Consider the following 23,963-nt stretch of genomic DNA (forward strand, 5'->3'; position numbering starts at 1 on the left):
GACGCCGCACTTCCACGCGGCTGCACCAGGCTCGCCGCGGGGACGGGCGCGCTCGTCCTCTCCGCCGAGTACCGCCTTGCCCCTGAGCACCGCCTCCCGGCCGCCATAGAAGACGCGGCCGCGGTCCTCCTCTGGCTCCGCGGCCAGCTGGCCTGCTCCTCCCCCGGCGCCGGCGCCGACACCAACCCCTGGCTGGCCGAGCTCGCCGACCCGGGCAGAGTCTTCGTCACGGGCGAGTCGGCGGGCGGCGTCCTCGCGCACCACCTCAACGTCCGCTTCTCCGCCGCGCCGTCCGCGCTCCACCCCCTGCGGTCCGCGGGTTCGTGCCGCTGATGCCGTTCTTCACCGGCGTCGAGCCGACCCCATCGGAGCTGGCGTGCCCGGACGACGCGTACCTGAACAGGGACATGTCCGGGCGGTTCGCGCGGCTGTGCCTCCCGGTGGGCGCCACCGCGGACCACCCGTTCGGGCCGGGCGCGCCGGCGCTGGAGGGCGTCGCCGTGGCGCGACGCTGGTGGTGGTGGTCGGCGACGACATCCTGCGGGACAGGGACGTGGAGTTCGCGAGGAGGATGAGGGAGCTGGGGAAGCCCGTGGAGGTGGTGGAGTTCCCCGGGCAGGGCCGCAGGGGCACGCCTTCTTCTCGCTCCGCGCGTGGAACGAGCCCGTGGACGAGCTGGTCCGTGTCTTCAAGCGGTTCATGGACAAGGCCTGCCAAAGCTGAGTACTACAATGTGAGTGTGAGAGCGCGCTCTGAGGTCTGAGCTGCCAAGTGTCGACTTTTCTTTCGCTGCCAATGTCAGGCTACCACTCTGAAATCTGAATAAAGGGGAAAAAATTGCCTAGTCTCCAGTCCGGATCAATGCTTCAAAAACGATGCTGATTAAGTTTCTCATCTTTTCCGTCCCAAATTACTATTTGTTTAGGCTTTTCTAAGTACATAGCATTTACATAATAATATATATTTAGGTATATAGAAAAATTATATATCAGAAAAAATCAAAATGATAAAAAACTTGGGACGGAGGGGGTTACGGACACTCGCGATCTCTGCTAGTTTTCAAGGCGCGTCAGCGTTGTGGGGGCGCTGTTGCTAGGTGCAAACGGACCTGGCCCAAAAGGTTCGTATATATAGGCCCATCATGAGTCGGCTCCTGTGCGCGCTTGCTTGCTCGTCCGTGCTCCGTTTTTGCCACGCTCTTGCTTGCTCCAGTTCCACGGACCGCCGGCCGCCGTATCGCCTGCTCATGTGTTATTAAGACTCTGACACCCGCCAGTTAAAAAAGAAAAAAGACTCTGACATCCTAATTTCATATCTCGGTAATGTATCCGATATTTTGGTATTTATTTGGCTTCGGATGAAAAGAAAATCAAATATAAAGTTGTAGTTCTCCTCACGAGCTACAGTTGTCATAAAAAGATTATCTCAATTCAAATTCACATAAACATATTTCAAAATGGTGGACAGCATCTCCGAGAGAATGGCTATCCCACTCTCTAAGCTAAATTTTAGCAAATTTACTGAAAAAGTATACTACAACAGAGTTGCTATCCGGATGGCTATCCCATCCGGCTTGTCAAATACTCACTAACACTCTTCAAACTTGGCAAGTGGGTTTAGCTTGCCAAATGTGAATCCCACGTGTAAAATGGAGAGCCTATGGTAGTGTGAAATGGAGAGGCTGTTGGAGTGGACGAAGAGTGTAGATTTTTAGAGAGGAATCTAGCTATTGGAATTTGAAGAGTGAGAAATAAATAGTACGTTAGAACGATAACTCAATATGGAGATGAATATTTTTACCAACGAGAGTCAAATGGATAGTCTGTTGGAGGTGCTCTTTAGAACAATTTTTGAAAATTGATGCTGATTTTTTAGTCTTAATTAAAAAAACTTTGTGAAAAATGGCGCCTAGCTAGTTAGCGCTAAAATTTGTTTTGGACATCGATGCTAATATTAGGTGTATCTAATATGGTTGCGCGAACGAATCATACGTTCGGCGATGATACACAATACACGTGACGAATGCAGGAGGGAGGGAAGGGGACATATGCTCCTCCAAGTCTACGTGATTGAGTCGTAAGCAAAAAAAAAAAAAAAAAAGTTTCTTAGGAGTATATGCTAACATCTTATGATCAAGCAATCTTTTGGAATTGATCCAATGGTCCGTACCATTGCATTAGTTTGGAGCTGTAACATCTCAGGAACGGTAGATTTTATTTTCAAAAGGTGTAGTCATCGATGGAGGTGAATAAGGCTAAAAAGGCCATTTTATTGTCTTAATGCATGCTTAAAAGGTCTCAATGGTTCTTGATATCGTTGTTTCAATATGTGAGATTAGTAGCAATTTGAAAAGACACATTGCAGTTATCTTGTTCAAACTCTGAACTGTCCCCTGTTTCCGTGTGCAAAATTTTCGGAACAAGCAAGAATTTGCTAAAAATGTTGGCTGTCATTTGGTTCAGAAAATGTTCCTGTGCGTTCTGGCTGGGAATCGTTTTTATTGTTTTGTGTTAGATTTTGAGCAAAAATTAGATGCTACCGATGTATTAGGTTGATGGCGAAGCCTCAATTCTGCTGCGGCAATTGGAAAACCTTCATGCTGCATCGTTTTTGTTTCTCTAAGGCTGAGGCAGACAACAACTCATGTAGACTAGTGATACAAAGGGTGCAGCCTCTATGGGTCTGATTGGTTGCTCGCACATACCCGGAATCAGGCTCCCCGCGTGCGAGTAAGGAGTGATTGGTTATCTGGGCCTGTTGCTGGGTCTGGTTCGCCGGGTGCAAAAAGATCCTCAGATGCTGGCTCCCGTGGTGCGGCTGATTCGACCTTCTCCCCAGAGCCTGGCTCCGTGGGTGCGGTGGCGCGTGCAAGTCGAGCGCGCGGCGGGCGAAACGCGGGAAGCTTTGGCGCCTTCGCTAGGGTTACCGGGCGCTTTCGCGCCATTCCACGACCATAAATGGCGACCCTGACCCTTCCCCTTCCCCTTCCCTCTCGCGCAGACTGGTTCCTCCACCGGCGGCTCACAGGTGAGGGTTGCACCCTTGTCCCTTTCATTGTTGTTTTTGGATCTCCGAAGGCCTGATCTACTACCCCATGGGTTTTCTTTGGTTCACAGGGTGGAGTTCTTGACGGATCTGTTGGGCAAGGCAAGTATTTTTATCCTTTGTTCGGATTTCGTCAAAACCGCAACCCTAGGGTTCGATAATCCCACTGACCGGTGCATTTCTTATGTGATACATGTAGGCCCCCACTGGATCTGAGTTCTTCGGTTGTTCCTAGGTATGATTCTTCAGTTTAAGCATCCGATCTGAGTTCTTTAGTGGATCCTATGTACGATTTTTGAGTTTAAGCATTCGATCTGAGTTATTTGGTTTGTTTCTAAGTGATTACTTCTTTTTTTGGTTGCTAGGTTTGCAGATTAGGCTCCCCCTCCTCCGGCCGCCGCCGATCTGTTCGTCGTTCGGTTGCGAATCTGAGTTCCCCGTCCTCACACACGCTGTTCTCCCTGTTCCTATTATTGCGGTAAAATATCCTAGCCCTTACCCCTCTGTGGATGCGCATGTTATCTTAAAACGATGCTATCGATGTTTACTATATGATGGAAATGATGGCTACCAGTGCTGGTTGACGATTCAGCATACTCTAAGCACACTTGTTCATGATATTGATGCATGTATATGGATCTGAGCATGTTTTTTTGATGTGAATGATATGTTTTTAGATTGGTCTGAGCCTTGTTGTTCATGTTAATGATGTCTTTATATTGATCTTAGTCTTGTTGTCCATGTTAATGATATTTTTACATATTGATCTGAGCCTTGTTGTCCATGTCAATGATGTGTTTATATATTGATCTGAGCCTTGTTGTCCATGTTGATGTGTTTATATATTGATCTCAGTCTTGTTGTCCATGCCAGTGATGTGTTTATATATTGATCTGAGCATTGTTGCCCATGTCAGTGACCCTTGTTTTGCATGTTATTCATATAGATGGCTCTTGAAGACAAGAGATGCATGCTTATTATTCATGCAGCTGCTCTAGTGACTGCCATGTATGCATTCTTCCTGAATAGGCTTAGGATGGCTAAAACCTCACGTCCTCAGATTAGTTATGCCCCAATAAGTGCTATGGATGAGGAAAGGCAAAAAAACTTGGATAAAATTTATAACTGTAACGATGTAAAGTGTGTAAACATGCTTCGCATGAGAAGAACCCCTTTCTTTAGGCTATGTAATTTGCTTAGGGGCAGGGACTTGCTTAAAGATACCATACATAGCAGTGTAGAAGAGCAACTTGCAATGTTTCTCCATGTTGTTGGGCATAACCAAAGGTTTAGAGTTATCCACCAAAGTTGGAGGAGATCTGTAGAGACAGTAAGTAGACATTTCAAGGAGGTGTTGTATGCAATTGGTGAACTTAGGCATGAGATGATTAAGGCTCCATCAAGTGAGACACCTCTTAAGATTACAAACAGCTCAAGATGGTACCCATATTTCAAGGTAACACAATAGTATCCATATGAGACAAATAATGCAAAATTGAGTAATTTTTTTTAATAAAGTGTTGTTGGATTTATGTAGGATTGTGTTGGGGCTATAGATGGCACTCACATCTATGCTAGAGTCCCAGCTAAGATGCAATCAATATTTAGGGGCAGGAAATACTATACAACTCAAAATGTGCTAGCCGCAGTGGACTTTGACTTGAAGTTCACTTATGTGTTGGCTGGCTAGGAGGGTTCTGCACATGATGCCATCATTCTAGCAGATGCACTAGAGAGAGATGATGGGTTAAGGGTTCCACAAGCTAATGAATTAAATTAGTTCCATAAACCAAGTTACAAACTAGTTGACACTAGGACTAACACATGTTTCTAATCTTTCTAGGAAAATTCTATCTGGTAGATGCTGGATATGCATGCCGTCCTAGATTCCTACCTCCTTATAGGGGTACTAGATATCATCTTAAGTTTGGTGGTAGAAATTACCCAACCAATCCAAGGGAGCTGTTCAATTTGAGGCATTCTAGTCTGCGTGTTACGGTTGAAAGGGCTTTTGGGGCTTTAAAAAATAGATTCCACATTATTGACAACAAACCTTTTCTTCCATTCAAGACACAAGTGAAGTTGGTCCTTGCATGTTGCATTTTACATAATTGGATTCTGGGGCATAGCACTGATGAGGTTATTCATCTTGAGTCCACATGGGAGCCTAATTCTGTTAATGGCCATGGGGTCCCTATGGATGACAATGCAGCTTGGGCTACTGTTAGAGATGAATGGGCTAATCAAATGTGGGCTAGTAGGGGTAATGCACATTTGTAGATATTGGACAACTTTGCTATGTTGTTGTAATGTTTCTGTTCCTTTTTCTACGAAGGACATTGGACAACATGCTATGATGATCTATTTGTACTATTTCTTTCTCACTTTGAGGCATTGGACAACTATGCTATGATGATTTGTTATTCCTTTTTCTTTCTCACTTTGAGACATTGGACACCTATGCTATGATGATCTGTTATTCCTGTTTCTTTCTCACTTTGAGATATTAGACAACTATGCTATGATGATCTGTTATTTCTATTTCTTTATCACTCTGAGATATTAGACAACCAATTCAACTTGAATCAATAGACAAGTGTGCAATGATGATATGTGCATTCTGTTTATTTTCATGAGGCTTTGGGCATAATGCAATGATGTTTGTTTACTTCACTTACATGAGGCATTGGGCTATATGCAATGATGTTTGCTTATTTCACTTACATGAGGCATTGGGCTATATGCAATGATGTTTTACTATTTCCTGAGGCAATGAGCAATATGCAATGATGTTTACTAGGACATGGCACAAGTGAATGGTCACTTTGACCTGGTGGAGGAACTTCAGGCTGTTGAGGTTGTTGCCCAAGCTGCCATCCATCAAGCTGGTGCCCAGGCTGCCACAGCTGCTGGTGCCCAGGCTGTACCTCAAGCTGCTGGCCAGGCTGCCGCAGCTGCTGGAGGCCAGGCTGCAGCTGTTGGTGGTGCTGGGAAGCAACCCAGGGCTGCTATGAGGTAGACCAATGTGATGTCTACATTTGTGCTTCGCCCCTTCTGTCAACTAATCTCTACTGGTGTGAGAACTGACAAGGGGTTCAAGGAAATGCACTTGAACCAAGTTGCCAAGGGTGTCAATGAGTTCTCAGGGACTGAGGTCACAGGGACCCAGGTCTACAACCATTTGAGGAAATGGAGACAGAGGTGGGTCAGGGTGATCAAGCTGAGAGAACTGAGTGGTGCACTGTGGGATAATGATAACTTCATGATCACTTTGGAGGATGAGCACTACAAGGGTCATGTGAAGGTAAGTTTGTTCAACTACCTCATATATTTTGTAAGCTACCCAGCTTGTTGTAAGCTAACCATCTGTTACTTGTTTGGATTTTAGTCACACCCAAAGGATGCTGAACTGTTGAACAAGCCAATTGAGAACTACCAGCAGATGGAGGTGATCTTTGGGAATGGCTTGGCGATAGGGAAATTTGCTATGGGATCCAGTGAACCTTTGGGATCCCCTTCTGACTTTGCAGATTTAGAGCATGACCATATCAAGTTGGATGGTATGGCAGGGAAGTGTCAAGATGGTGGGGCTGTTGATTCAGAACCAGGCAACAAGAGGAAGAGGTCCATGCTTAGTGAGGGGGGCATTTTGGTGATGACTGGGATGACTGATGCTGTCAACAATGTTGCCAATGCCATTATTCAGACCAAGGTAGAGGAAATGCACCCTGATCTCTATGATGCTATCATGTTCATGCCTGGTTTCTCTGATGAAGAACTCATGGCTGCCTATGAACACCTGCTTGGCAACAAGGCTCATGGTGCTGCTTTTGTGAAGATGAATGGTTCTCACAGAGTCCTGTGGTTGATGACCTACTTGGCAAAGCACTACTACATGTAGTGAGGCTCTTTATCATGCAGAGACCTACTTTTGTGCAGTGACAATTCTTTTGTGCAATGACTGCTGATCAGATGGTGGCTTTTTTGTGCATCAGCCTCCTGGTCCACTCCTTCATTCTTTTGTGCAGTCAGCCTGATCCTCTTCTATTGGTAGTCTCCTCGTAGCTGATTAGTAACTGAACATTGAGTTATCTGATGTGATGACTGACTGGTGATGACTGAGCATTTGCCCATTGCCAATGATGCTTGTGTTGGTTGATGTGTTCATCTCATTGCTTGTCTAAGCATGTGCCTCCTGATCTGTCATTAAACTTGTTGCTTTGTTGTCATTGTCATTCTGAGCATATGCCCATTGCCAATGATGCTTCTATTGCTTGTTGCTTTCATGTCATTGCCTGTCTGAGCATATGGCTCATGATCTATCATTTTTCTTCTTGTGTTGTTTTAATGTTATTCTGAGCATATGCCAATGCTAATGATATGTTCAACTCCGTTGTTTTCATTTTATCTCAATTCTGTCCTAATTTCTGTCATTTTGCTACATGCTTTCATCTCATTCAGAATCTGAGCTTATGCCCTTTGCAAATGATAAGTTCATTCCTGTTGTTTTCATGTCATCTCAATTCTGTGCTAATTTCTGTCATTTTGCTATATGCTTTCATCTCTTTCTGAATCTGAGCATTTGCTCTTTGCCAATGATATGTTCATTTCTGTTGTTTTATGCATCTCTTCTTATTCTGAGCATTTCTTGTCAAATTATTTGTAAGGCCAATGATACTTTCTTTTGCCTATTTTTTTAGAAGAGATGTCTTGGTACGTTGTCAATGTTGGTCGGCAAACTGGAGTGTACTTCAGCTGGGAGGCTTGCCATGATCAGGTGAATGGATTCAGGGGAGCATGCTACAAGAAGTACAAGACCAAAGAGGAAGCGATGGAAGCTTTTCATGGTGCAAAATTAGAAGCTACAGAGGTATCGGCGCAAGCTAGACCTATTATCAAGAATGCCTAATGGGACTGTAAAGATGTCTTAATGTTGTTAGAGGCTTTAATTATCCTAGTTCAAGCTGTAATAATTGTGGTTTTAGTTTTAAAGTCTAAGTAATTTTAGTTTAGTTACAAACTGTAGTTTCCTCTTTTGACTATGTTCGGGCACTAGGATTGGTATCTCCACCGGTTGAATGCAAGTGGTGACTGTAACAGCCTGTACGCGACCAACCAAACAACATCTCATTTTTGAATTCCGGGTTCATACGTGCAACCAATCACCGTATCCTTGTGGCCGGGTTCAACTGAAACTACAACCAAACACGACCCATTTGCATCCCCAGAACCTAGCTCCGGTCGGCCTGGTTCCCTGGTGCGAGCCAGGCTCCCCAAGAAAGAGAACCAATCAGACCCTATGTGTTCTGTGCTGCCGTGTAAACCTTCATGCCGCACCTAGATGCGTGTTTGGATTCGGTATGCCCTACACAACTTCTGATGCCGTGTAGAGCAGAATGGCTCTGAACTCGTCGAGGAGCAAAAACATGCACGGTGCATCGTGGCCCGAAACACCTGGCGCGAGTGGGCGATTAAGCGTGGAGGCAGCAGAAATAGGTACGTGCAGGGTCGGCTAGGTGCATGAGCCACGGCTTGAGATGTCCGGTGCTTTGGCTCTGACCATGCAGTCCACATCACACGTTCAAAAAAGTTAAGACTAAATCAAATAACGCCATGTAGGCAAATCAGGTAGGAGGGCCAATTTAAGCCGATATCAATACCATGAGGGACTAAATTAAATCAATATTTGGTTAGAAGGTGGGCTGGACTAAGTGAATAGGTGAAAGGAGTAAAATTAACCTTTTCCTTTATAACCATTTTTGCCACCAAGGTGCATACATGTTTTTTGCCTGGGGGACTAGGGGGTAAAATTCTTGGTGCACACCATATGTGCAAACAAAATTTGACTATATAAAGCATAGATTTTTCTTGTTTTAACCTCGTAATGGATCATTCTATGCAATTTGGCTGATTTTCTAGCTTTGCCTCTTGGTTTGTGCAGATGTGATAAGCACAAGCTGGTTGTGAGCAAGTAGTTCATGCCAGGAGGAAGTAGCCTTGTTAGAGAGCGCAATATCTAGTTGTAACACCCCGGGTGTTAATCTTAGGATTAGAGAACTTCATTAATGCATAATGAGCATCATGTCATTACATCAGCTTAAACTTCCATAAATTGACATTTAATTTTCAAATGCAACTCTGTGAAGAAGCTTCAGTTTTTTCAATATAACTATGGCCCTTTTTATTTTATTTAAATACTTGATGCAAAATGATGAATTCACAGAATTTTGTTTAATTTTTGGATGACGTGTGCTAGTGATAAAATTGAGTGAAGTTTCAATTTCAACTGTTTTCCTTTTCGAATTTCATGCCAACCTCTTGAGCTCTGCAATGGTTTCAAGCTTTTTTATATTCTTTATGATTTTATCTTTCCAATGAGTATTTTTGGAGGATTTTTTGACTAGCTGAACCTTGCACTTTTGAAGGAGGAAATTTATTTTCAGAAAAATAGCACGGGCCCACCCATCACTCCTCCTTTCTCCCTCCTCCCATCCCTCTGCTCTCTGCCACAGATGGCAGGGGCGAGCTCCCCACGATGCTGCCACACGTCGACGCCCGCGCCTGCACGGCCCATCGCAATCAACCCGCAAGACGACTTGTCGTACCATGCCTATGTTGCAGCGATCCCGCGCCATGCCGCTGACGTTCGCGCCAGCGTTGCCTCGCCCATGCTCGCCATTACTCGCTCGTCCTCACCATTCTTGGCCACTGCTCGGCCTTGCACAGACACCAACACCGCGACCTTATCTCCTTCCCTGACCGCCCGACCTCCTTTCCCTCCTTTTTTCTTCTTCCTCCTCCTCCGGCTGGACAAAGCAGAAACAGAGAAGAACTGAGCAAGCAGTAACCGCCCGCCGGCCAAATCCTTGAGCTCCCCTCCACCAATTCCAAATCACCGCCTCCCATAGCTGCTAAACCTTCCTTACTACCTCCTCCACCACTCCTTGCCCGGCGCTAGGACCCCAATCTTCGGGGATTAGAGCTCATTGCCGCCATTGCCACCGGCCAAAGCTCCACCCGCCGCCGGTGAACTCCACCTTCCCGGCCTACTCATCTCCAACCTGCTACCAAAATTGGCCCCCGGTGAGCCTCTGATGCCCCAGCTCTCCTCCCCTCCCAACCTCTGCCGCCGTAGCCGCCACACTCGCCATGGCTGCGGGTCGGCAACACCGCCGCTCGCTGCCGGCCATGCTCTGGCCGATGTCTGACCAGGGAAAGTAGGGGTACGGGTGCGCAGCGTCTCTTTGGCTGTGCTGGTGCTGCTGCCCTTATAGGTCCCCTCACCGCCGGTAAGGAACCGCCGGTCAAAGCCGGCAAGAACCGGCCGTGGCTTGGCCTGGGTCAAGTTGACCTCGCGCCCCACCTGTCTGTCGCTGTTAGGATGAGGCTTAGGGTAGGTCTCGGTGGGAAAAGATTCTGAGCTGAGTTTTGGATTTTCTTTTTAGATAATAAAGGTAAATCTTGGCTGAAAATTGGAAGATGCATATCAAATGGTAGACAAATTATAAAAATACACGACTTTAAGATGTCAAGAATTGGATACCTGGTTTCATTACCCATCCACCACTTTAAGATGTCGAATTCTTTAGAACGTGGAACTGGGTTCTCATCCAAATATCTGTCAAGTTTTGTACTCATTTGTGACTGAAGATCATTACTAAGTTGTTGATCCCAAGAAGCCCACAGACCATTCTTTATGGAAGGCACTCCAAGATCCACCAGACCTTGCCCACTAGATGCTACATTTGAGTCTTTTCCTTGAGAAGAATACGCTTGAAATAGGCTTCGAACTAGTCTTTCAACTCTGGCAAACCTTTGCTTGGGTTTGGTTGGAAATGATTCAGTGAAAAGAAAATCAATGAATTTGAGCTTATACCTTGGATCGAAGACAACCGGCACACAGAGCAACACATATGACTTATTCCAATATTTGTTAAATTTTGTCTTCATACGTTTTAACACCATTGCGATTTTAGCAATTTCAACCGAGGATTCTTGTTCCAAAGTCAGCTTAATCTTCCACATATGATGAAAGTACAGATTTGAAGTGGGATATTGGATACCTGAAATTACTTTTGTTGCATCCTTGAATACCGTCTACAAAGAACCTCAGCCTTTTCCCATTCCTCTGGGGATGGTGCATATGTGTACTTTTGGTCCTTGCCTTTCAACTTCTTAAAGGCTACTCTGTACTTTAAGGCTGTTTTAAGCATCGATAGTGTGGAGTTCCATCTTGTAACAATATCAAGCCGAAGCTTCTTTTTTGCTTTCTTCCGCAATTATGGATCTATTGGTTCTTCCTAGCAAAATAAAAAGGTAAAAATTTATGTCAGAATTTACATATGCCCAAAAAAAGATGAAAAGGTAGTTAGTCATGTATTTTCATAATTGTTCTTGCAGCACACAGTAAACATTACGTAACTCTGTATCTGTAGCCAACCACTAAATAGAGGAATGATGTCTATTTATATAAAGAAAGATGTAAAGATATATGAAGGATGAGATAAGATAAAACTTACAGAATTGTTTAACAAAAGAGTTCAAAACAAAAACATGGCCTAGATCTTAGACAATCTGTATGGGTATAATTATGGTTTAGCCATTACACTTTACAATGATTAAAAACTATATAGGTAGCTGGAAACCTAAAGGTAATTAGCTAATGTGGTCCAAGAAACAAAATTACATGCAGTGGGGGTTCTAATCTTGTTACTTCCAGGTATTTTACTACCAAATCTTTGTATGCTTAACCAGAACTTAGGAAGCGTTTGTTTCGTGAAAATGTAACGTAATCGGTTTACGGGCGTTAAGCGATATCATTACGCATGTTTGTTTCAACCATCTCCGTAATCTGATTCCACGTAATCGGATACTAGCTAGTAAACATCCCATTACCCCCTCCCTCCCCAGTATCACGATGTTTACGCCGTCCCCGACACTTCTCGCAATAACGTCACCCACTTCTTTTCCCCATCGCTCCATCTCGCACAGCGCCTAGTGCGCCACCTGTGCCGCTCCTCGCGAGCTGCTTCATCGGTGACCACATGCCACCGCGGTGAGCCTGTGCTCCTTCCCCCCTCTCTCCCTCTGTCCCTCGTTCGCATACAAGAGCAATTTTTTTCCCATCCTTCTCTCAAATCCTCTTATCTTCTAACCCTAGGGAGATTCGTTCCTTTGCAAGGCAGCGGAGGAGAACGAGGAAAACCGAAGGATTTGCATGGGGAAGAGAAGGAACTGCAAGGGGAAGAGAAGTATCTACAGGAACTACAAGGGGAAGACAAAGATTTGCACCTCCTTGACACATTTATTCCTCGATCTATCTCAGGCTTTCTTGATTCAAAGCAGTCCTAATTCTTGATTCTCGAGTATAGCTTGGTCGTCCAGCCACTATGATCTTGGCGGTAGTGCAAGTGTGGGGAAGATCCTCCCTCCTCTGTCGTCTGTTCCGCTATGCGTGGCGGTAGTAGCTTCCATGTCTCGTCCGGTAATTATGGCGGCCATCATCATGGGAGCTCATTCCCAGGATATTAGAAGCGGATAGACCATTCATTAGCAAAAGCATTGACGTGATGCTAGCTGACTGTTCTTGGTTCCTATCTATTCTTGCAATTTGACGTGATGCTAGCTGATTTCAGAATCTCTATCTGTGCCTGAGTCTCTAGCAATACTACTACCTTGGTCTAATTTTAGAATCCAACCACATTGTGGCATCGATTGTCAGCAAACACATGAGAGCAAATTATTTTTGAACCTGCTATAGCATATGGATGCTGATTTACTTTTTCATTGTTGAACCAATAGAACCTGCTGGAACTGACTGAAAGCATGCCATAGTTATGAATGAACTATTTCAGAGTTACTGGCTACTGATAAATTCTTTGGTAGTAGCTTATAAATTGTGCTGGTTGTCTTGGTGATAGACTGGTAATAATATTTCCCTAGCTATGAATGAACTTGTCAGTATGCATCTAATATGTGATCTGCTCATTCTTATATGAACTGATTGAAAGCATGTAGTCTTGTGCAGAGATAGTTATCTGTTTCATTAACTTTTGAAAGTGTGGGATATTTCTAATGTGGTGTACATCTAAAATTTTGTACTGAGAACCAAAATGTACTGTGTTTGGCCAATTCTTCTTGAGAGTTGTTTACAGTTTAGTTGAGTTATAGAAGTTCAGATTGTCCAAATATTCTCTTGTTATCCCATATACACCTTTAACTTCTGAAATTAATGTCCCATATACAGTTCAGATTATTGTGTTGTATATCGGTGGGAAAAAAAAAGCATTGAGGACAATGGCTATTTGTATTCACTTATATGGAGCCATTTGTAGGTGTACATAGATGTGTTGCTTACACTGGACTTGTTCTGCTCCTGCAGGGTGGTTGGTCATTGTTTTATTTTGATTTTTGTTTATTTCTTGAATTATTTCTTAATGGCACACTTGTATTAATCGCTCAGTAAGAGTTGGTGTCACTGACAGCTACTTCTTTTGGCTGGAATCAATTTTGGATGCCATGTTTGTTTACTTGCATTTTTTACCATGTACAACAATATGGCTCGCCTTCCTTTATCCACAAGAACCTGAAGAAGGAACATGGACCTTAGAAATATGATGACTTCCATCATTGTCATTTACTACTATATGTGGTCACTCCTTGCAATGACACATAAAAGGAGATGTTTAAAAATTGAACAAAGGATAAAAAAACATAGAATAAAGGAATGTGAGGTTGAGCAACCTTATTTGCAATAGTGATGTTGCTTGTATCAGCCAGCTTCGGATGGACAGGAGAACATTCTACACTTCGTGTGAAATGCTTAGTGATGTTGGCGGGTTGAAAGCAACACGGAATATGTCTCTAGAGGAGATAGTGGCTCAATTCCTATACACACTATCCCATTATTTGAAGAATTCAACAATAAAAGAATTTTTCTTTCGAAGTGGTGAGACAGTTAGTAGACAGTTCAACTTATGTCTAGTAGCTATTTTAAAGTTGCACCACTTGCTACTTAAGGCCCCTGAACCTATACCAAAGAATAGCACGGATGGTAAATGGAAGTATTTTAAGAATTGTTTGGGTACTTTAGATGGAACTCATATCAAGGTAACAGTTCCAACTAGGCTGAAAGGAAGATATAGGTCAAGAAAAGGAGACATTGTGACGAATGTTCTTGGTGTTTGTGCTCCTGATATGCAATTCATATATATATTACCTGGATGGGAGGGCTCAACACATGATGGGCGTGTGCTTCGAGATGCTATTTCAAGGCCAAATGGGTTGCGTGTTCCTCAAGGGTGTTACTACCTTGTTGATGCTGCTTATGCAAATGCAAATGGATTTCTAGCTCCATACCGAGATCAAAGGTATCACTTGGGTGGCTAGACTGCACAAAATTCACCACACAGTGCGGAGAAATATTTTAATATGAGGCATGCTAGAGCAAGAAATATCATTGAGAGGTGTTTTGGAAGGCTTAAGGGTCGGTGGGGGAATTTTGAGGTCGCCATCGTATTTTCCTATAAAGACTCAATGCCGAATAATAATGGCTTGTGCCCTTTTGCACAATTTAATTTTGCAAAGAATGTCTGTTGATCCAATGGAAATGGAGAAGGATGACTCATTAGGGGAATCATCAGGGGAAATTACAGAGGGGGAAATGAGTGAACTAGAATTTATCACGTGCGTGTCGACATCTAATGAGTGGACTAATTTTTGAGATGTTCTCGCTCAAGGGCTATATAATAATTATAGGGCTTTTGTTTCTCATTGAGGTTTGCTTTTTTGTTTCTGTTTACTGATTTTAAAGTTCATGTATAGTACTTGTAGATTTGTTTTACAATCCCTTCTAACATGTTATCATTTTGTGCAGCCATGGATTTATCTGAAAGCTCAACAACAACAATCCGTGGCAGGGGAAAGAATAAAAGGAAGTGGACTGTTGCCGAGGATGATGAATTGGTTAAAGCCTTGTATGAGATATCTTTGGACCCAAGGTGGAAGGGCGAGGGAGGTTTTAAGAATGGATATTGTTCGGTGCTTGAGACTCATCTGGCTGAAGAGTTACCTAACTGTGGAATATCTGTTGTTCCCCACATTGAGTCAAGAGTAAGGCACTTTAGAACAAAGTTCGGGGCACTGGAGGTAATGCTTAACAAAAGTGGCTTCAATTGGGATGAGAATAGAAAGATGCTTCAGTGTGAAAAAACACAGTATGAAGCACATTGTAAGGTATGTCTAAACTTTACTTTGCATTCCTTTGCGGCCTCTGACAGATATATATAACAGTTAGCAATTGTTACATCTATATATAGTAGCTTGGTTGCAGAAATCAAAGCAAGGTTACTTACTACATTTAGTAGGCATGCATATACATTTACTACTGAACTCAGATAATCTCAATTATGACACACATATGTATTTCTAAATATTAGGTTGACACTCATATTCCTTTGCATCTCAGTAGCTAGCATGCACCTGATCACATCTCATATTCCTTTGCAGTTTCATCCTGAAGCGAAGGGCCTATATGGTGTTGTTTTTCCTTATTATGATTCATTGGCTGCCGTATATGGGAGTGACATAGCTACTGGTGAAGGCGCAAAAGGGCTTAGTGAAGCAGTTGGAAACATAGAGAAAGAACTTGTAGTTGAAGGTGGTAACCCTCAAGAGGAGGAGGAGGATATGATGTCTAGAGAAACTCCTAGACACTCTACTGACTCAGCTTCATCAAGCTTGAAGAGGTGGAAGACAGACAGGAAGGGAAAGGATCATGTATCTACAACATCAAGTGACCCTATTTTGGACATGTTACATGAAGTTCAAGGTGATCTAAAGGGTGTGGCTACAAATATGGGGAAAATGGCAGCAGTGATGGAACACGAGGTCGCTGGTCAAGAGAAAAATTTCAAAGAGGATCATCAGCAAAAGTTAAGAGAAAAGGCAACAGCAAAGCTGCGCAAGCTTGGGTTCACAGGGAGTGAACAAGTCAAAGCTGCTAGTGTGTTTGTGAGAATTTCAAATCAAATGAGCATGCTGTTAACGCTGGACGAGACATTAAGGAGAGAATTTATCCTAAACATGCTTGGTATGTGACACTTTGCTATGTTGTTTCAACTGTTTATGGATTCCTTATCTATTGTGCAGCAAATCAATTTTGTCCTAGAATTGCATATTCTGTTGAAAAATAAAATGGACAATTATGTTTGAATATGCTTGCCAAATCATTGTCTATTATTCTTTCTATAAATAAATTTCACAGCTCATTACTTGTTCTGTTTTTTCTTTTGTAGAGGAAGAGAGAAGGAATAAAATAGAAAGTGGATCAAGATAGGGAGCTTGCATCTTTTCGAGTCCATATGGTTAAACTATACTGTGTGAGATGGAGGTGAACAAACAACAAGTCCATAGGGAGTCGTCTACTGCACAATGTGTCTTTTGCTGAACAACATGTCATGTAGGCTTGTTGCTGAACCAGTTATGTATGCTGGATGCTGAACTTTTATTTAGCCTGGATGTTAATTGTGGATGCTTTGTTATGTAAGCGTCAGTCAAAAGTAGCAGACCATGGTTGTTTTGTTATGCATGTGATGCCCAGTGAGCATGGTTGTTTTGTTATGCATGTGATGCCCAGTGAACGTGCAGACTATGGTGGTTAGAGGAGTATTTATGTTAGCCTGTGCAAGGATGTTTGTATGAGATGTTCAAAAGTGAAGACCGTAATCGGATACTAGACCTGCAGACCAAACGATTGTAATGTTATTTAATATCATTACCATGTGCAACCAAACAAAGTCCGGAAAGAGTCATTCCACCACCAATACCACTGTAATCTATTTTCATTTCCATTGTCGTTACCAGGGCGCCAACCAAACGCCTCCTTAATGTTATAATGTTATGCTAACAGCCAACAATCTCATTTCTCCAGTTACTGAAGGTGTCCATGAGGTTAGTATGCCACGCTTTGCATCAGTAGCTATGCCAGTGCTGCACCTAGTTATCAGAGTATTTCCATCAAGAGTCCAAGCGGTGGCTTGTGGCTTGTGGGACCTGAGCAGGCAGGAGGGTGGCTTGTGGGCGGCTGATCTGGATCTGAGACCTGATGACGCGGCCGCCGGGCCAGACGGGCAACGAGCCAACGACACATTAACTGAAAGGATTAATTAATTAATTACGACATGTCGTCAAAACTACATACATGTATAGTAGCACTGCAAAATTGGCAATCAGGAGTATCGGACATTCGGACTGCCACTAGCTGAGACCAGCATTACAAGATTCTTTTTTTGAATAACTAGCACTACAAATTCAAACGGCAGCAGGGATCGAATTCCATAGACCATGGGGATCCGCGCTTGCTCTGTGATCGATCGCTCGGCGCGTCCTCGATCCGATCGGAGTTGACCTGTCTGCCGGAAGCTGAGAACTACTCCTTGGAGGATAAGGGCAGGATCGGAGCCGCCGCCTTCAGCTCCGACGACAAAAGGCGGTGATCGATGTCGCCGGCCACGTGCTTCGGCGGCGTGTCTGGAATATCGGAAGCAGGAGGCGAGGGCATCGATTCCTTTATATGGAAGGCGATGACATTGTTTGAATATGGTAGCGACAATTTTGGCTTGTTCTTGCTTCAGCGTCCACGCACACTTCCTTCACTTTTACGGAGTAGTGCGTCCGTGCATAGGCCAAGCATGCATGGGTGACCGATTCGTTCGTCAAGTTTTGCCCAACCGTCCACGCGCAAATGTCATCACGTCACCCAAATTTTTTATTATTTTAACTAAAGTTTTTTTTAAAAAAATATGATATAACCGTAGAAATTGATGTACTCATCTATATGAACACACTTGGGCGCATTCTGCTCTATAAACAAAAAAAGAAGTCAGCAGTCGTATCATTTAGATACATATATTCTTAAATGCTTTCGTACCGTATAGGTATAAAAGATTTACTATCAAATCAGAAAGAAAAAAAATAGTACCAATAGCATCGCTCACGGGCACGACGGCGAGTCGGCAACATACGCGGGCACTCGGGAGTTCGTACCGTACGCTACGGACGACGGCGGTCCGGCCCCCGTCGTGACGCGTACGCACGCGGCGGCGCCGGCAGGGACGGTGTGCCGGCGGCGCTGGCCGCTCTACGAAGCCCACGCTCCCCCTGGGGCAGTAGTGGCCAGTGGGGCGGTGGCATGGCGCAGCATCGGCCAGCTGGGGGCCCGCCCGCCGACCTCCCCGTGACTTTATCCAAAAAAAAACTGAAAGGGAAACGAGAATCTCGTTCGCTCCAATCACTTGTGTTAAAAAAGGAAGTGAAACATTTTCTTCTCAAAATTTAAACACTCCATTTTTTATACGCACGGGTGGCCCTAAAATCAAAACATTTTTTGGATTTTTGGACACTCCGTTTTTCATCCATTAGATGCGCTCCACGATTCGGGTTGCAGTCGGCCCTCTTTTCTTGTTGCTGGCAAAGCTTATACGGGACGAGGTCCTTTAGGATTCAAGGGTAATCAAAAGTGGCGAACCTACGACTGGGCTGCAGCCGTGGTCTAAGGCGAATAAAACTAATGGAGGTGTAGGAAAAATTACATAAATATTAAAGGAGAAAAACACATAAATTTCTATTATGCCGATCCCCGGTCCTAGATAATTTCTAGGCCCGCCCCTGCATCAAATCAAAGTACGATAAACTCGGTGTGGCATGTACATGACAATTGAAGTATTGTCGGATAGGTTGTTTGACGATAACATGTGAGGAAAAGTTAGATGGGAAAGTTAAATTTGAGATGAACTATAGGCGCGTTGGCTTTGGGTAGAGCCGGTATAGGGGTAATCAGTGGCAAAGCAATGAATAGAGGTACTTCGGTGGCCCTTAATGGGAGGATAGGATGATATAAAAATGGAGGAAGTATTACATATGGATGGATTTTAAAAAAAGATCACGTGCTGGATGTGCTAAAATGCCCCCGACTCCACAAAGGATTCGATAACGCACCAAGCCAGCCTATGCCTAACCTAAGCTGAGATAAATCCGTTCTGGATCTTTTACTAGAAAACAGCTTGATCTAGCTATCAAGCTTATCTCCCTTGTTTGGCGCGGATAAATCGGGCCTATCTTGATTCTTGAATATCCTCTAGCCACAGAGATGCGTCCAGTTCGTTAAAATAGATTGTCCAGCGCGGCACCTGCACTGTGCCGTCATAAATTTGGCGCGTAATCCCGTCGCCGAAGCTGCCCCTCACCATCCGGGAACCATCCCCCGCGGGCCCACCGGCCACCGTCCACGTGGACCGATCGCCACGTGTCCCCATCCGGCCCGTGGGGGCAACACGTGTGCCCGCGCCCCTATAAGTAGGCGCTCTCCCAAATTTGGCCGGCCGCCGCGACGGCACGGGACGGTGATAGAAATCGTGTCCTCCGATCATCTCTCTGCTAGCTGCTCGTTGACTCCCCCCCTCTCGCGAATCGTTTGCTTCCGATCGCCCCGGAGGAGATAGATATGCCGCCGCCGCACGAGCGCGGGCAGCCGCCGAGCCGCCGGAGGATGCTGGCGCTGCCGGCGGTGTGCCCGTGCGAGGCCATCGCGCCGGCGCCGCTGCTGGCGTCGCTGCTCTCCCTCGCCGCGGACGCCGCCGCTGGCTCCCGCCTGGGAGCGCTCCCCGCGCTCCGTGGCGCCGCGCGCGAGGCCGTCCGGATCGCCGGCCTGCTCCTCGCGTTCCTCGAAGCCGTCCGCGACGCGGCGTCCGACGATGGCGCACCGTTGCCGGAGGCCGCCGTGCTCGGGCTCTCGGAGCTGCACGTGGCGCTGCAGAAGCTGCGGCTCCTCCTCGCCGACTGCGGCCGGAAAGGGGCGCGGCTGTGGGTGCTGATGAACGCCGAGACGGCCGCCTCCGAGCTCCGCGTCGTGATGGGGTCCGTCGCGACGGCGGTGGAGGTGCTGCCGGAGGGCGTGGCCGCGGCGTCCGACGAGGCGCGGGAGCTCGCGGGGATGGTCTCCGCGCACGCGTGGCGCGCGGCGGCGCGGCTGCGGCCGGACCTGGAGGACGGCCGCGCGGCGCGGGGCGTCAGGTCGGTGCTCGCGCGGTTCGCGGGCGGCGCCACGCCCGACGCCGAGGACGCCCGGCACGTGCTCGCCCGCGTCGGCGCCGCCACCTGGTCGGGATGCGCCGAGGAGGCGGCGTTCCTGGAGGCGGAGATGCTGGAGCGCCTGGAGACCGGCGGCGAGGACGACAACGACCTCGTGCTCATCGCCGGCCTCTTGGCGTTCCTCCTCTACTGCCGCGTCGTCCTGTTCGACCGCATTGACGATTCCGACAACAAGGCCGCGGCGGTGGCCAGGCCGGCTGCGAGGTGCGCGGCGTGGATCAACCCGGAGGCGCTGCAGTGCCCGATCACGCTGGAGCTGATGACCGACCCGGTGACGGTGGCCACCGGCCAGACGTACGACCGGGCGTCCATCAAGAAGTGGATCAAGAGCGGGTGCCGGACGTGCCCCGTCACCGGCGAGCGCCTCCGCAGCGCGGAGCTCGTGCCCAACGCCGCGGCGCGCGGCATCATCGAGCAGCTGCTCCTCAGCCGCGGCGTCGTCCCGCCCCACGAGCCAAGCGGCAAGCACCGGTGCGCGGTGGACAGGACTGCCTCGCCGTTCGGCGCCGCCGCGGCTGGCGGCGCGCGGCTCGCCGCGGCGTTCCTCGTCGCGAGACTGTCGAGGGGCGCCCCCGAGCAGCAGAGAAAGGCGTCGTACGAGGCCCGGAAGCTGTCGAAGCGGAACGTCTTCTACCGGGCGTGCCTCGTCGAGGCCGGCGCCGTGCCGTGGCTGCTCCACCTGCTCTCCTCCGCTGACGCCACCGTGCAGGACAATGCCGTGGCGGGGCTCCTGAACCTGTCGAAGCACCCGGCCGGGCGGGCGGCGCTGGTGGAGGCCGGCGGCGTGGGGCTCATCGTCGACGCCGTGAACGTCGCCGGCAGGGTCGAGGCGCGGCAGAACGCGGCGGCCGTGCTGTTCTACTTGTCGTCGAACCCGGAGTACTGCGAGGAGATCAGCCGCATCCCGGAGGCGATCCCGACGCTGGTGGGCCTGGCGCGGGACGGCGCGTACCGCGGCCGGAAGAACGCGCTGGTGAGCCTGTACGGGCTGCTCCAGTGCGCCGACGCGCACGGCCGGGCGGTGTCGGCCGGCGCCGTGGCGGCGCTCGCGGGCCTGCTGCTGGGCTCCGCCGCCGTCGGCGGCGGCGGTAGCGAAGGCGACGACCTGGCCGTCGACGCCGTCGCTCTGCTGGCGAGGCTCGCGGAGCAGCCGGCCGGCGCGCGCGCCGTCGCGGCGAGCTCGGAGCTGGTGACCCGGCTCGTGGACTTCCTCGGCGAGTCGGCGTCGCGGTCGGCCAGGGAGCACTGCGCGTCGCTGCTGGCGGCGCTGGGCCGGCACGGCGGGGACAGGGTGCTCGCTCTGCTGGGCAAGCTGCCGGCCCTGATGCCGGCGCTGTACGCGCTCATCGCCGACGGGACCCCGCAGGCGGTCAGGAAGGCGCGGTGGCTGGTCAACGAGATCCACCAACACTACGAGCAGCGCCACCCGCCGGCGGCCCCCCCGGCGACCGGCGACCACCGCATCATCCGTGTATAGTTTGTGTATATACATAGAAGCACACACGAGCTTGGCGTCACGCTCTGTACATTTGATTTCTCTTCTTCTTTCGTTTGGCGTCACGCTCGAGTTTTTTTGAAGAGCCAGGACGGATTTTGGCATCGTTTCATCGTGAGATTTGTGAATACGAACGAAATTGTACAGAGAGCCGTTTGTAACTTGTAACTAGTTTGTGAGTTGTGATACTGCAAATCTATGAATGCACAGAGAACAGTTTGTATCTGTACGTGGTTTGTCATATTATACTCCAAATAGCGTGTTTTTTCTTCCTTGTGATGATTGGATTTGGCAGATGGGAATGGCAGGCACGTCGTGTGAGGCTTCCATTTCCAAGAAGCAGAGGAGTCGTCTTCTGTCGGCAAAGGATGGCGATGATGGCATCTAGTACGTCGTATTAAAATGTGCCAAGGTTGCTTGGGTGATTTGGTTGGGATTTGGTCTTGCTTGCCATTTGCAATGTCGCAGGGGCCAAGCAAGCAGCTGCTTGCCTGCTTTTGCTTTGTGTATATCGTGTCTCCGTGCAAGCAAAGCACGAACATTCTTAAGCATGGATGCTTGTGCCTCGTAACTGAGGCGCTGCTCTTCCGAGTATGCAAGAAGAGTTCTCGATTGTGTTCTGCAGCTTTAAAACTGCAGGAGTAACATTCGCACGGAAAGCTCGAACGAAATGCAGTAGTTCTCTGGCTTGTGGGTGGTGAGTGCTGTCAACTGTACTGAAAATTCTTTACCCGCTTTGTACGAAAGAATTCAAGCAGCCCGTCTAGCTCAGTTGGTAGAGCGCAAGGCTCTTAACCTTGTGGTCGTGGGTTCGAGCCCCACGGTGGGCGTTTGTTATTTTTTTTACCTCTCTGTTTTGTTGTTTTTTTACTTGAAAGCTGTGTGTCCTCTCTGGCTCTGTCATCTGCCTCTGAGTTTAGACTTTTGAAGGAAAAATTGCATGCTTGAGGGAGAAGTCTAGGCTCTAGGGTACAAATAAATGACATTTCTGTAGACTGTAGCCAAACATATATCTGCTTTCGAAATCGGATTTCCATTTTCGAAGCCTGCCGTGCATTATTGACTCCGTTGGAATCGCTTAAATTCCGCGGCTATATGCCTGGAGTTGGAGGTACAATTGCCAACCCTGTTCCTTGTTCCAGCGTTGGAAGAACTTGGGAACCTACTAGCTGTGAGTTGAGAGCTACCAGAGTGGAGCGGATGCGCCGAGACGTAACCAGCAGGCCACAGCAGCTGAAAGCCTGAAACCGAAAACAAATCAAGAAGGTTTTTAAAAATACAGATCAAGTAGTTTCAAGGAAAAACAAGTCAAGAAGTTTTGGACAAAAGAAAAAACTAGAACAAATCAAGAAGGAAGCTGCTGCTGCCTGCTGGTGCATGCATTACGCCTGCGGTCCCCTGGCAAATCAGCAGCAGTGGAGCAGGATCAAGATATTCAGAAGATACACACTGTCGGCTGTCGCGACTCGCGGGCCGGTTGATGGGCGTGCGAATAATTGGGGCGACGTGATAATGCAATGCAGCACTTGTTTAATTACTCGGCCCAGCGTCGATCAACTAAATACAAAAACGTGAGAATTATTATAATGACATTCTGCCTGCAGTCAGCATCGATGTTCCAGCGCTTCGCGCGTGTCAGCAAGCGCGTCTCCTGGACGGCTGTGCTTTCTCCGATCGAAAATATAAGTCCTTTTAATTAAGATTGTTGCAGTAAGGAAAAAAAATCAACTTTGGTCATTGATGTACAGAAATGGGTACTTCTTTTTTTTTACGCTGTAATAAAAGGTAGGAATTAGTATATCCACCATGAAAGTACGTATTTCCATAACATGTAGTCCTTTTATTTAGACATTATTTCCAAAAAAAAAGGAATTGATGGTCAAAGTTTCACATTATAGACTGTATTGGGTACCTTCGCGCCGCCCGGCAGGTGGACTGGTTGATGAATGGACACGGCAGTACGGTAAGCTAATCATTGTTAGACATTTACACGTTTATTAATGAATGCGTGATATGCATGTGATTATCCTGAAATATACACAATAAAGAAGCAAATTAGGGGAAACTCTCTGTACTGATGGTTTATACAAAAATATCTTTCTTATAGTTGGCTTGTCATGGTCCGATAATGCGTTCTACTAACTCCCTAGTGCTTCATTACATTCGATTTCAGAAATTCGCTTGTGTCACCATTTCTCTCGGTTTGAATATATACACGCCGACACACTATCACAGCTTAAATTTGAAGAGCATCATCAACACCCGAATGGCGTGT

At 47.0% G+C, this 23,963-nt stretch overlaps 2 protein-coding genes and 1 non-coding gene across 3 annotated transcripts; all 3 read left to right on the plus strand.

The window, feature by feature from the left end:
- The first annotated feature begins 14,922 nt into the window (after window positions 1-14,922).
- Window positions 14,923-16,143, plus strand: LOC101784777. Its single transcript, XM_004974635.1, has 2 exons — window positions 14,923-15,279; window positions 15,553-16,143. The coding sequence occupies exons 1-2, from the start codon at window positions 14,923-14,925 to the stop codon at window positions 16,141-16,143; spliced, it is 948 nt and encodes a 315-aa protein (XP_004974692.1).
- A 3,296-nt stretch (window positions 16,144-19,439) lies between these two features.
- Window positions 19,440-21,929, plus strand: LOC101767769 (U-box domain-containing protein 19). The gene has a single exon (XM_004973375.2). The coding sequence runs from the start codon at window positions 19,547-19,549 to the stop codon at window positions 21,668-21,670; it is 2,124 nt and encodes a 707-aa protein (XP_004973432.1). The 5' UTR covers window positions 19,440-19,546; the 3' UTR covers window positions 21,671-21,929.
- A 516-nt stretch (window positions 21,930-22,445) lies between these two features.
- Window positions 22,446-22,518, plus strand: TRNAK-CUU. The gene has a single exon. It is a non-coding gene; the product is annotated as a tRNA-Lys (tRNA).
- Window positions 22,519-23,963: the final 1,445 nt, after the last annotated feature.

The sequence above is a fragment of the Setaria italica genome, chromosome VI, assembly GCF_000263155.2.
Source record: "Setaria italica strain Yugu1 chromosome VI, Setaria_italica_v2.0, whole genome shotgun sequence".
Taxonomy (NCBI): Eukaryota; Viridiplantae; Streptophyta; class Magnoliopsida; order Poales; family Poaceae; genus Setaria; species Setaria italica.

Excerpts from the sequence above, each read along its gene's own strand:
- LOC101767769 (XM_004973375.2), top strand. The coding sequence starts at position 19,547 with ATGCCGCCGCCGCACGAGCGCGGGCAGCCGCCGAGCCGCCGGAGGATG.
- LOC101784777 (XM_004974635.1), top strand. The coding sequence starts at position 14,923 with ATGGATTTATCTGAAAGCTCAACAACAACAATCCGTGGCAGGGGAAAG. Across the intron at positions 15,280-15,552 it reads AGTATGAAGCACATTGTAAG|TTTCATCCTGAAGCGAAGGG; the intron begins GTATGTCTAAAC and ends ATTCCTTTGCAG.